This window comes from Pteropus vampyrus, unplaced genomic scaffold (assembly GCF_000151845.1).
Source record: "Pteropus vampyrus isolate Shadow unplaced genomic scaffold, Pvam_2.0 Scaffold160, whole genome shotgun sequence".
Taxonomy (NCBI): domain Eukaryota; kingdom Metazoa; phylum Chordata; class Mammalia; order Chiroptera; family Pteropodidae; genus Pteropus; species Pteropus vampyrus.
This window is the reverse complement of record NW_011888941.1, coordinates 1315818-1329765: the sequence shown is the minus strand read 5'-3', so window position 1 is coordinate 1329765 and position 13948 is coordinate 1315818. Positions and strand designations below refer to the sequence as shown.

Genomic DNA, 13948 nt, shown 5'->3' with positions numbered 1-13948 from the left:
TTTGTATATTTAATTCAAGGTTTTTTTTTTTACAGTAGTAAAAAACAAAAAAAATCACCACTGATGTGTTTGGCGTTCTGTCTACTGGGCATCTCACGGGGGGACATTTCTACACCCTACAAGAATAATGGGTCCCTGTAAAAACCTCCATGACAAACTGAAAGGCCCTGAAGTAGGTTCTGAACCATTCAGAATAATATGCTGTGTATACTTAAAATTTGATCATCTGTTACAGTTCATATTTTAACTCTACACAGAAAAACTCATTCCCTAACCATACAGGTAAGAAGAAAACTGACCCACAACTAATTGACTATTCTTACAGGTAGTAAAATAGAATTTTATTAGGAAAAAATGAGGAAAAATTTTGAAAACAAAAAGGATCAGAAAGCTATGGGAATTTCAGCCCAGATAATTTGGAGGCATATACACAAAATATGTTTTTAAAAGTATCAGACTTTGGGTTAATTTCTACTTTTTTTTTGCTAAATGGCATAACTTCAGAATAGTTGGTCCTTAGAATTATATGTAAAAATTAAGTCCTGAATTTTCACTTACAGGCAGTTCAAATCAAATTTATTAAACATCAAAGACCTATCAACATTCTATAATTATATTGGAACTTTGGTTGGATCAAGTGTTATTTGAACCGAGAGAGTCATTTACCAAGTGTTGGGGATCTTTTTGTATTACTGAAATTTAGACCGTTATCATATTTAAAGGGTTTTAACTCCATATTCTCTCCCATATATAATGTGTAGAATCTAATAATGTTATAAAAAAGGAAGTATAGAGAAAAAGCTAAATGAAGTCAAATTTATTTTCCGTTGCTTTTATCATTCAACAAATAAAACATTTACACAATAAAGATGAAATGACATAACTGTTCCCTTTTTTGAAATTCACACAATATCATCCAAATTCTTTATCTGACTTTTAATAAGTGAAAGCTAAATTTGGTCTACCTGTTTAAGAAGTGTTAATTTTTTTTTTCATTTTTCTCCAGTTCCAGAAAGTTAGACTCCTGATAATATGTATTAATATAGAATACCAGGCAAAATCATGAAATTTATTTTTAAGGTTATTTTCCATTTCCATCTTCTCAAATTTCAAAAACTAACTTCTTAAAATTGACTCGGCAGTCTCAAAAATACTCATCACATCTCTTGATGAATCATATTCCTATAATAAAACACTAAAGTAAAAATCAGTTTTGATTTCTTTTCAGCAAATGAAATACATATTTTTATATAAAATTTTCATTTAAAAATTAAGATTTTTGGCACAGAGTCCTAAGCTTGTAGTTTTCAAATAGTGTCTCCACTGCTTTCCACTGATCGACTTGGGAGAGTTTCAGAAGGAAACTGGGTTCTTTAAGAGCTTGTATCTTGCGTCTATACCCCTCTCTAGCTCACACCCAGCAATCTAGCAGTATTATGAACTGCTAAAACTTTAAACCATGAGAAAAAGGGCTGGAAGATTTACCCCTCCATGTCGGTGAAGGTAGAGGAAGGGAACAGAAAACCACTCCAAGGATTTCTAAATACTGTATCTTTTCTTTAATTTATTTATGTTTTCCACCAATATTTCTGTGGTCACTTGTATCCTTTGATGGATCTCCAATGTGAATCCATGGAATTACACGAGTGGCTTCATTTCACATCTAAACCCAGAATTTTAGAATCTTGTGCCAGTCAAGTTTTAAAAAGGACTTTTGGGGGGGGGGGGAATGACAGGCCAATAAAATCTACAGTTTAAGAGACAGATTCAAACCATCTTTAACAATACGTTCCACTGCTTGTTTTTCTGCTGTACTTTAAAGAAGTCCTCAGATGAGTAGAAACCATTCTTATGTGAAGAATTTGAGTTACTTTATTGAGGCAGGAAAGGTAACAAGTTTACAGACTAGTGCAAAATAATGGAACTCCCACTTTCTCCAAAGTGTTCCCTGAATAAAATTTGAAATTTGAACTTTCACCAATTTGTTAAACATTGGAATACTGTTCATATAAACTTTCAATCTTGTCTGCTTAGAGCCTCTGACCTGGATTCAAAGTTCTAGATTGTTATACAGAAAAATTCTGAAGCAAGTGGTGGTGGATGGGCATGAACGGGAATCTCCCGCATCCTCCTCCCGGGATTGCACACTATAAAACCTGTCAACAAGTTGTCACACATCGCAAGCTGGGGTCACACACAGCCTTTCTCTTTGCACCATATAAACACAGAGGGGATGGAATCTGTATGTCCCCTCAAACACACGGTGGAATGAGAAACAAAATAAAGCCAGCTGACTCATTATTCCACAGAAGCAGCAGGACCTCTAAGTGGCATTTGGAGCCAGACCACCTCACCTGCTTAGGGGCAGGTGATCATCTCCCACTCTGAGTTGTCAGGTGTCTCTGCTCCACACTGTGCCATTCCCTTACCAGCCGGTTGTCAGCTCAGGGTCTGGAAACACCTCAACTCTGAGCTGATGGCCCACCAGCCTCTGGGAGCTGCCCTTTATGCCTTGGGAAAACGTTCTGAGTCTTTTTAGTGTCATTTACTTAAAAACGAATTACAGATATACATATTTTTTCATAAATAAGATTTGAGGCATGTGTATATATTAAAATTTTCACAAACAAAGGGTCTGTTAAAAATGTCAAGTCCTGTCATCCAAGTTCAATAAAGGCACATGATTTTGGTGTTTTTTGTTTGTTTGTTTTTTCCTTTAGGTCTATAAAGATTACAACTGCCAGCAGCAAGTCATAAAAGACACTTTATGGGACTATTTTTCTTTGATTTCTTTTTCTTGGGATAAGCAACCATCCCATTGTTCAATGGCGTGACTACCAAAGAAAGGAGTTAGATACATAGAGGATTTTAAATGGATTCCATTGTCGTGTAGGGTTTCGGAGTAACGGCCAAGCTGTCCTGGGTAGGTCACCCCGCTTCCCAGCCTGGTTGGCTTTGACCATTTCCATTAAGGCTTCTCGCTCCCAAAGCGGGCTTTCTGGCTTCCAGGTTCCGACGCCCTTCGGACCAGCCTGGGTGGTGGCTTGGGTCTGTTGCCTTCCATCACACTATCTTCCTGCACTGGGCCATACTGGCCTTTGGAGAGAAGAGGCTGCCGGAGCATGGCTGGAGTCTGGGTGCCCCCATCTTTGCTGTGGGGGACTAGGGGGCCACAGGGTTGCCCTCGGCCGGCATCGATGTCTACCTCATTCTTCCATTCCATCTTGTAGGACTGAGGATCTTTCTTTGAAAACTGTTCTGGCAGGAAGCGCCTTGCTCGGGGCTTCAAATTGAGGACAGTGGTCCCAGCATCCGTGTCTGAGTCGCTGTTATCGCCACCTACCACAGAGCAAAAGAAGGACAACATGGGCAAGCATTTCAGGGAGAAGGTGTGACAAGTGACTCAGAGAGGCGCTAGTGGGTCAACAACTGCTGTGCCCTCAGGGGGGCGGTATGTCAGTGGGCTCCCTCTGACTCTAGCGTTTCCCTTGATGACTTTGAGTGCTTGGGTCCACAAGTATACATTCATGCTGATTTGAAAGAGCCTACTACGTCCTCGACACTTTTAAATACATTAATCCACTGAATCCTCACAATCGCTCATTTTGTAGGTGAAGTAACTGAGGTTCAAGAGGTACCAGTAAGTGGTGAAGCCAAAAGTCAAACAGAGACGACCTTGCAGCAGTGGCTATATGCCTACCTGCCCTACAGGAGCTAAGCCCAGGAGGCCCAGCTCAAGGTCTGGCACATGGGAGGACACCAAAAATTAACTGCTAAGCATAAAAAGGGGGGTGGTTATAATTGTTACATCCCACACTTTAATAACATGAAATCCTAACATTTCTCCTGGGGTTTCACAGAATATGGTTTAGAGTCTACATAAAGATTACCATGAAATAAAGAGATATTAGACTTTATGTCAAAGCTTTATTAATTATATCTAGAAGTAAAATATATGGCTGTGTTTATGAAAATATGTTAGAATTAAGGTAAAAATTTGCAGATTTACAACTTTCTATTTACCTGTTCACTAAGCATATGGTGACAATATCTGATTGAATTATTTATAATGTGTACAGAACTCCATTCAAAAAGGATGAACGCTAATAAAAAGTCACTGTTGTTATTTTAGATTTGCAAACTATTGAACTCATTGTGATTAATAAAGAAGAAGAACAGGGACATTTTTCTATTCTATAAAATTAGTAAATAAGTTTAAAGTCTTTTTGCTCCAATTGTATTCATTACCTGCATTAGAAATATTCTTTTTCTTTTGTAGCTTTTCTGGAAGCTTTGTATTTTTGGGTAAAGATAAATACCGGGAGGTCGAAGTGGAAGCCTGTAAAAGAGACGGAAAACCTTATTTAGACTAAGCGGATGCCATTTATTGTATATTAGAAGTTTAAGATCTTATGAAAAACCTTGTTAAAAGTTAAAATTTTAGTTTTCAATTCTAAAATTACTTTGTGAGGGGCTGTGGGGATGGAGGATAAAGTTCCAAGCAATACTATTTAATTTAAAAATCACTAAACTTCTTCTAGAATACAATGGAAATCAGGAATAAAGAAAATGGAAACAAAGTGGAACTATTACATACATGTGAAAACCATTGGGTTTTCTTAAAGAAAAGCTATTGAATCACTTATTTATGACAGTATTACTGAAAAAACTTAGAACCTATATATAGAGAAGAAGATATGTAAAAAATATAACATTTAAGTTTTATTTACTTTAATAAGTCTTGAAACTGATAGAACAAAAAGTACTAGCTAATTTGCTGACATTTCCAATGCCATAGGCTCTAGTTTCTTTAACTTTTAATCAATGCTGCCACATTTTATACATAAAAAAAGATAATTTGGTTTATACATGAAATTTTAATTTCTGACAACCAAACACAGAATACTTTTACAAATAAGATACATGCCTGCTGTGTTCAATTAAGCAATCACAATATCTTTTTTAAAATAGCTTTTCAAACCTATTGACAATGCCATGGACCCAGTGAAATGCTGAACAAGCTCCCTGTGAACACTCGCTCCCCAGCCCCCGTGGCCTTCTTTAAGTCAGCACACATGGGCTTGCAGCCTCTCCCTGGATATCTTAAATATTGCTTTCCAAATGATGGCTGGCCCAGCCATTCATTGTAACTTGTCTGACCTTCCCCAGTACTCTTGACTTCCTTCCTCAGTGATTTTTAATTTTTTCCATAGCACTTGTTGCCGTCTTTACAACAGATAATTTGCTTATTCTGTCTACTGCTGATTGCGTTCTCTCCCACTAGAATTTGGATTCTACAAGTGTAGGAATCTTTCAGTATTGTTCACCAATGAATTTCAAGTGCCTAGAACAGTGTCTGGACCACAACAGGTGTTCAAGAAACATCAAAAAGACTTTGTAACTAACTCTATCCCAGAATTCCTATGAATCAACCCTCAGCAGAGCTTCCGGGACAGCTGCTGCTTCTGCTCTTGGAAGCCTTCTGCATCCCAGAGGCACAAACGCCAGTTACCCTGCGTTCCCGATTCAAGCTGTTGTCTTTCCTAACGCTCTCCCGCAGACTGTGCCTTCTGCGGATCAGAATCTCCTTGGCTTGTCTCTCATTCGTATCGGCCGTCAGGTTGTGTCTGTTGTATGACAGCGTCTGAAATAAAAACATGTGACATTTTACAAAAACAAACAAATAAACAAACAGAAACTGATCACTGCCCCAGGAATTCCAAAACTTTACTGCGTTTATTGGCTTTGCACCTCAGCTAGGTACTCATGTGCAGAGAAAAAAAAAATGTATGAAAGTTAACATTCTTTCAAATTTGGAAAGAATTCGTCTTCTCATGAAAGCCAGTAAATAAGTTTACTTTCCCGTATTAGAAAGCATAATCTTTATAAATGAGAAACATGATTGAATTCATTAAGTGCCTTCGTCTACCTTAAAGTACCTTGTATGTATTTACCCAGCATTAGTGGCTGGGTAAAAAAATACAAGTCATCTTCATACATTCTCTATTGAGTGGAAATTACTGGACTGAAAACGAATCACTCTGAGCCACTTGGTGGTGCAATGTCCTTTTGATTAACTTAGAAACATTTCTTCTTTTCAGCCAGCTTGTCAAATTGAGGAAGCGGCTGCTAACACCAGCCATGAATATGACCTAATATTTGAAACAGTAAAATGTCTCAATGAGGGCTGGATATGGCATACTTTTTTGGTTTTATAAGCTATATAGAAATCGGTTTCCTAATGCAAATTGTAATTTGTAATTAAGTTCATTTTCCAATAGAATTAATGTATACTTCTTTCTTGGGAATATCCCAGTTTCCCAGCTATATCAGGCCTAGTAGAGATATGCAAAGGTACTACAGAACAGAGTTCAATTCTGGTTTTGAGACATTTACTCTCTAGTTGGACATCTAAGGCTAGCAAAATAATACAAGATCGTGAAATTAAGTGCCAAACGTAGGTGGTATGGCATGAGCTCCAAATGCTATCCCATTTAAAGATAGAGTTGAGAATAACATGGAAGGTGTTGTTGGAGGACTTTAATAATTAGAGGATGTGGGTCAGCTGAGCTGACAGGAAGCAGCCGTGGAGACCGGGAAGAGAGCAAACCAGGCCGAAGAATGAAGTCGAACCTGTACTCTGTGAGAGTTTGGGTGTGTGGGTGAGGGAGGCGTGGAATTAAGGTTGGATAAGATGGAACTTTATCCCAAATTCTGAAAGAACAGTTTAGCCCGGAAGCCACAACTGTTGTTTTGTTTCATTTTAAATAGGAGAATGCTGCTATTAAATGGTGCTTTAGGGAAAATGGGGAAGCAACAGTAATACAGGATGGAATGGGGCAGCCTGTGGGGAGACCAGCTAGGAAGCTGCAGAGATGACCTTGACATGAGTGGGGAGGTCTCCTGATAAGCAGTGTGGCTCGTGTGCCACTTCACTATCCTAGGCCTCGATTTCTTCATCTGTAGATTGGAGACAATGGTAACCCTTACCACTTATTGGAGGATTAAATGAGCTAATACATGCAACATGCTGAAATGGGGTTTGGCAAATTAAATGCATTCACTGTTAGCAGTATTAGTAGAAAATTATTAAAATGCGATGTTAACATGGAAATGCAGTGAAAGAAGTGACGCAGACCATACATTAAAGAAGGAAACTAAAGTGCTTTACGAATAACAAGGAAAATTAAATATGTTTAAAAAAGGCTTCTAAGCTCAAAAGGTATTTCATTAAAAAAATAAAGAGAGCAATCAATTACTTTCTTCACAATTAGTTTTACGTATATATTATTTTTACATCTCCAAGCCCTTAGTAGCAGAACTCCCAGAAGACTCCAAGTCTCCACCATGGTGTCCAGAGGAGAGTGGTACCCTAACAAGGCAGCACACATTGAAATGGGGTTTGAGAGAAGAGAAGGTGCCTAGCAGGGACCTCCGAGCTTGGTGTAATGATGGCGTAGTATCTACTATGATTGTATACCACAAAATCAGAAGGCATGTTTTCAGTCAAAGCAAGGAAATATTTTGCTAAATAAATTATTCTCACTCGCTGACGGATTTGATAGAGATTTCGTGATAATATTTCTCGAATCTCATCCATTTCACCAGGTGTGAGCTTTCTTATTTTTTCTTCACGACAGTCACTGTGAAAGTTCAGAAAAAGAATGTCTTAGTGTTTAACGAATATTGAAATCATCGATTTTCTTTCTTAGAGACATAATACTATTATTTAAGAAGAATTTTAGTTTAAAGAATAATACGTAGGAATAATTCACCATTTTAAAATAATTCAAAATTCTAAAACTTTTATTTCAGTGTTGAAATAATTCAGGACAAGTTTAATCGTCTTTTCAGAGTCTGTTCACGCAATTATTTTTTAAGGAAGATAAAGTATAGTAGCTTATAATTCTCTCATTCTATTATTTCTAATACTCTATAAATAAAGTAATATAGCTTAGTTTTTTTTCCAACAGAAGTTTAATTAGATATATTTTGCCATTATGGCCCGGGCTTTTAAATACTTCATTAGAAATACCTGCAAAGGCACCGTTTCTAATGTGTATGTATATAGAGTCAATCCTCATTATTCGGGAATTACATATTTGCAAATTCACCTACTTGCTAAAATTCATTTATAAACATATTATCAATACTCATGGTACTTTCCCAGTCATTCATGGACATGTGCAAAATGAGGAAAAATTTGTGATGACTAACACGCAGATTCCCAAATGAGATTGAACATGGCAATGCTTTGCCTTATTGTTTCAGCTCTCTTACTGTTAAAAAATATCCTTTTCATGATCTATTTAGTGGCATATTTTTCATATTTTTTTGTATTTTTTGTTGGTGATTTTGCTGTTTGAAATGGCCCCTGAGCATTGTTCTGAAGTGCCGCATGGTGTTCTTATGTGCAATAAGGCTGTGATGGGCCTTCCGAAGAAAATATGTGTTAGATAAACTTTGTTCAAGCATGAGTTATGGTGCTATTGGCCACAGGTTCAATATTAATGAAACAACAATGTATTAAATACGAGGTATTTAAACAGAACCACACATAAAACAAGATTATGTATTGATTGGCTGAGGAACACATTGTGACAAGAGACTCACAGGAAAATAACCCTGTATTTCTCAAGAGTAGTGGTTGAGTATTTGCAAATGAGTGTTCACAGCAACTTTATGCAGTGGTTGAGTATTGGCAAATCAGTGTTCACAGCAACTTTAAAGAACGTAAATATGGCAAACAATGAGAATTGACTATATTTATATAGTTTTACTCTAACTCCTTCAAAAAGACTTTAAGGGGCCTACAAAAACAGATAGTGCAATAAAATAAATAGATTAAAAGGTAAATTAAAAAAAGAAATTAAAGCTGGAATGGTTAATACACATAAATGCGTATAGAAGATGAACCAAGAGCACACAAATTAAAGAGCATATTATTTTATATTATTTTTAAATGCAAACATGCTGTTTCTATAAACCAACCACAACAGTAATTACTGGGGTACAAAAACTTATGCCCAATGGGTAATAGATATACACAAAGGAAGGAACACAGAAATTCAAGGCTTCTTCAGGACAGAGTTCTCTAGATTGATTTTTGCCTTAACCTCAATTGCTCAGATGATATTTTAAGAAGCATCTTTTCAGACCGAGGCATCATTGTTTAGGTAACTGTCCGGCTTCGTGGTTAGGTTTTTTGATCAGCAAAGTTAATTCACAGAATTTTAGAGTCAGAATGAACAAATAAGTTCAATAAATTACAGTCTTATTATCTGATTTTCTTGAACAATGTTCCCACCAAATTTTTACCAACATGTTTGCATAACTCTAGTGACAAGTACACAACTACCTCCCTTGTTTATACTTAATATAGCCACTATAATTATGAATTTGTGGATTTCTACTTATGGTTCTGTCAAGTTAGGGTTTATACATTTCGAGGCTATGTTATCATTTGTATGCTAATTTAGACTTGTTATGTCTTAAAGAATTGAACTTTTATCATTATAAAATATATTTCTTCATCTTTAGTAATGTTTTTTTCCATAATACTTACATTTAATGGTAATAATTTAATTCTATAAACTTTCTTTTGTTTAGTGCTTTAAGAGTATCTTTATTTATCAACCTTTTGTTTAACCTTTCTATACTCTTATATAAAAGTGCTGGTTTTTATAAACAACATCTAGGGAGTTATATATTTTTATCCATTCTGTATTCTGATCATTTCTTTCTTTTGAATGGAGTAAGTTTATATTTAATGTACTTACCTTTGGAGTTAAGACTATTGTCTTACTATTGGCATTCTGTCGGCTCCACTATTCTATAATTTTTTTTCTACTTTGTTGCCCTTTTAAAATTTATTTTATCTTGTTATTTTATTTCCCTTCTCTGTTGGCTTGTTACATTCTTTTACTATTTTTTTTAGTGGTTACCTGGGATTTCAACATTAATCACTGACTTATTAAAGTCCAAAATACATTTTTATTTTCACCACTTTCCGGACAATGCAAGGACCTTACAACACAATAACACTATTCACCTCCTTCTTGACATACAACCTATTCGTGTTAATTTTAACTCAGCACATTTAAAACCATATAGACATTATTATTTTATGCAATTAATACTCATTTAAAGTTTACAAATATTAACCATTTCCATTGTTTTATTTCCATTTTTCATCTGCACGCTTCTCTATGAGCCTCTTTTCCTTCTGTCTGTAACCGTTTATCATTCATTTTAGTGTGATGGTTTTTATTTCCATTAACTCTTGGTTAAAAATATCCTTCACCCACTGGTACTCTCCAGCTTTCAAGCAGATTTTTAAAATATATTTTGTACTATTTTTCTAGTTGTGTTTCAGAAGATGGTTTGGCCTATAACGCTCGGTCCATTATTGCCGGTAATACAATTCCTTATTATCTAGATCCTTTTTTGCTTTTGCTTTCCTCTAGAGAAAACATTTCAGGAGAGGTGGAATGGTCAGTATGGAATTCATTTATCCAACTATGCGTCTAGCCACTAATTTCGTAATCTCATTCCCTAACCCTAAACATTTGCCTTTACTCTGCTTACTGCCAACTTCAAAATGAACTGCGAACAGAGTAAAACTGTGATTTCTTTCTTCAGTGATCACAAAGACAATGGCTCTCCTGTGAGAAACTGGATAATTCAATTATCTGTTGCTCCAACTGCAAATGGAACACTGCATAAGAAAAACAGTGGAAATTGTAAAGCTAGATGGAAACTTAAGGATCAAGTCTAGCCCCATTTTCTACTTGGAAAAAACTCAACCTCAGGGAAATAAATGGACCAGTTTAAGGTCACACAGAGTTATTTGCAGAGTAAGACTATAAGTCGCCATTCTGCTCAATCCACTACAATTTACAATGCAATATAATACCTTTATCTTCCAGTCATTCTGATCACTATTTCTTTTTATTATAGATTGTATAAACTCCCATAATTTTTATAGGGAACTTAAAGTCCTAGTAAAAATCACGGTTTATATAGTTGGGTGTAGTCTGGAGCTTCCTCTCTCATTTCAACTCTCCCCCAGACAGCCTTTTAATTAGGTGACGTTTAATTTAAATGAGGTTGAAACTCATCAATGAAAGAAGAAACCAGTAATTTCTGTCATTTTTGTGATAGAAAAAGAATGACATTTACTTGATGATATAACCTCATTTACTAACCGAGTATTTACTGTTCCACCATAGACCTGCTGTAAGATTTTAGGTAAATCACTTTACAATTCCGAATATTCATTTTCTCATGTTTAAAATTAAGGAGACAGACTAGATCAGTGGATCTGAATCCTGGCTGCATATTAGAGACATCCGAAGAACTTATAAAGATACCTGTACCTGCTTCTCAATATCAGAGATTCTGATCTTAGTAGTCTGAGTGGGGCCCAGATATCTATATTATTTAAAAGCCCCCAAGCTGTTTCTGATGTGTAGCCTGGGCTGAGAACCATTGCACTAGATGATTACTAATGTTCTTTCCAAGCCTTAAACTGTGATTCTGTGAGTAATAACCTATGAGGAAATAGATAAATAACTGTGTGCATATGTATAATAGCAAACACAACACATCTTCAAATATTCCAGTTCAAAATGCCTGCTAAAGAGACTTTAATTTACTTTCAAAAAGCACTTAATTGCCCAAAGCAAATATAATAATAGCATAACCACCCTAAACATGACAAAGTATTTTCTGACTAGTTGATTCTAAAATAACATGATGTGACGTGACATGACATAACTAAACATTCCTAGGCTTTCATAATTTAACTAGAATCTCATTCTACCGAGAGAATTTGGGTCAAATTTGTTATTATTACTGGTTTCAAAAGCTATAAAGACATACTTAGCAATACTAACTTTGACTTGCCAAACAGTACTCACTTCAGAGATGCAAAAGAAGGGACGGTACTTATCATTCCAGTTTCTGCCATCTCAATGGCATGTTTTATTTCAAGCTTTTTATATAAGGAAACGATGCTTGACTTAGGTTGGTTTTCCCGAATCAAAAGCTTCCGCAAATATTTGTCATCAAACTTCTTAAACCTGGAAATAAAGAAAATAAAACTTTCAATTAATTAATCACACTGTTGCTGTTTTCTTTAGCACCAATGCATAGAGCAGTGCCTGGCACACTGTAAGCATGTATGATAGAATGCATCATTTAGTCTCAGTTCTTCTCTGTTTCCACATCCTCTGCCATATTACTTGGCACTGTCTTTCCACCATGGCCTAGATAACCTACTTTGTCCTGCTTCCTGCCACTGGGTTCAATAATGTTACTTCCTTTGGCCAATGGGCTACTAGCAGATATAATAATGGAAGCAGGGGCTTAAAATGGGCTTGTTCATTAAATCTTGCCTCTTGTGCTTCAACAATCACCATGAGAAGAATATGCATGGAGTGACTCATTAGTCCCAGAACAAAGGTGAATGCCACATGAAGCACAGCTAAGTCATCTCGGTCACAGAGAAGGCCAGCCAGGATCAGCTGACCACCTGCCAACCCACTAAAGTATGAGCAAGATCAGTCCAGTTTAGCCACGCCCAGCCCAGATCAGTGACTCTTGGCCTCTTAACTCAGGCACTTTAATAATAAGTGACTTGTTTTGAGCAGCTAATTTTGGGGGTGGTTTGTTATATAACATTATTATGCCAACCTGTAAGTGAAACTGCATGTAATAAATATTTGTTGAGAAAGAAAGGACTTTATTACAGTGATCATCATAAGCCCAAGGTTTATAGACACACCTGTGCTTTGAAAGGAAACAATATTAGCCCACGTCCTTGGTGCTTGCCCTTTGTCTAAATACTGAAGGGCTATGAATAATTAAAGAAAGTCACCCTTAAAGTGCTTTGCTATTGACTGGCCACTATACTAAACACTGGAGCTACCTTCTTCTAAATTGATTTTGAATTTCCTGTTAGCCCATTGAGCAGGACTCCTGGCACCAACACATCTTTTAAAATTTCTTTTATAATTGTGTTTTAGCTTTTCACTAGAGATAAACAAAAGGAAGAATTCATACAAGGACAATGACATCTGATCTATTTAGCATGGAACTGTGCATTTTCTTTCTTTGTTTTATCTCCACACCTTCTATTTCTCTGCCAAGCTATACTTAGGCAGTTTCTCTCTATATCTTTAGATTCCTTTGCTAAGTTTAATAAGTGTCCTTAGTATGTTATCTTTTCATTTCATTCTCAAAGGATCAAACGCCTCAAGGATTCTTTGGCAAGACCACTAGAAATCCACAGCATAAGAATTCCAGAGGAAAGGGAAAGTTACCCAACATATCTAAAACAATCACTTCTTTTTACGTCATCCTTAGTAAATCAACAATTATGTACATACCAGAGATAGAATCTAAGCATTTTTAAACTAATGCTAAACATGGCCTGTGTCAGCAACAAATCATTCCATACCCACTTCCCTGTTCTTCCTGCATTATATAGTATACATGGCAACTCAGAAAACTATTTGAAATTTACCTGGAAAACACTGTACATGGAAATGTATAGGGTTTATGAAATTATTAAATGAAGCATGTATATTGCTTAGACATGTAACAATATTACCTTTCAGACATGAATCAAAGCTGTCCCTGCCATCTTTAGTATTTATTAGTCCAGTTAGCCTGGCAGCTTGTAGATGTTTGCCTAGAACAGATTCACATACCTTGGAGAAAAAGTACCTCTCTCTGAAAAAATAGGATGCAGCTAGACTTTCTCTGACACTCCTTCACCTGAGTTCCAGACAAAATCTACATGATCACAGGGTCCATTTCTTCATTCTTCTAACATCGCCCCAGGGACTGCTGACCTGATCCCCACACTTACTCACATCTATTTTGCCCCAGGTTTGGGAGGCAGAAGAGTGGTATAAACCTTTAGCCTAATCTTCACTTTTGA

The 13948-nt window shown here is 36.3% G+C and overlaps 1 protein-coding gene across 1 annotated transcript in view; it reads right to left on the bottom strand.

Annotated features, from left to right (window-relative positions):
• Window positions 1–802: 802 nt before the first annotated feature.
• Window positions 803–13948, bottom strand: part of SLC9A2 (solute carrier family 9 member A2) — an 82475-nt gene continuing 69329 nt past the window's right edge. The window contains exons 8-12 of the mRNA XM_011370130.2: window positions 11922–12083; window positions 7547–7643; window positions 5513–5644; window positions 4249–4339; window positions 803–3339 (exon numbers count right to left, since the gene is read on the bottom strand). Coding sequence (XP_011368432.1) covers window positions 2969–3339; window positions 4249–4339; window positions 5513–5644; window positions 7547–7643; window positions 11922–12083 — 853 coding nt within the window. The 3' untranslated portion in view covers window positions 803–2968. The remainder of the gene's footprint in view (window positions 3340–4248; window positions 4340–5512; window positions 5645–7546; window positions 7644–11921; window positions 12084–13948) is intronic.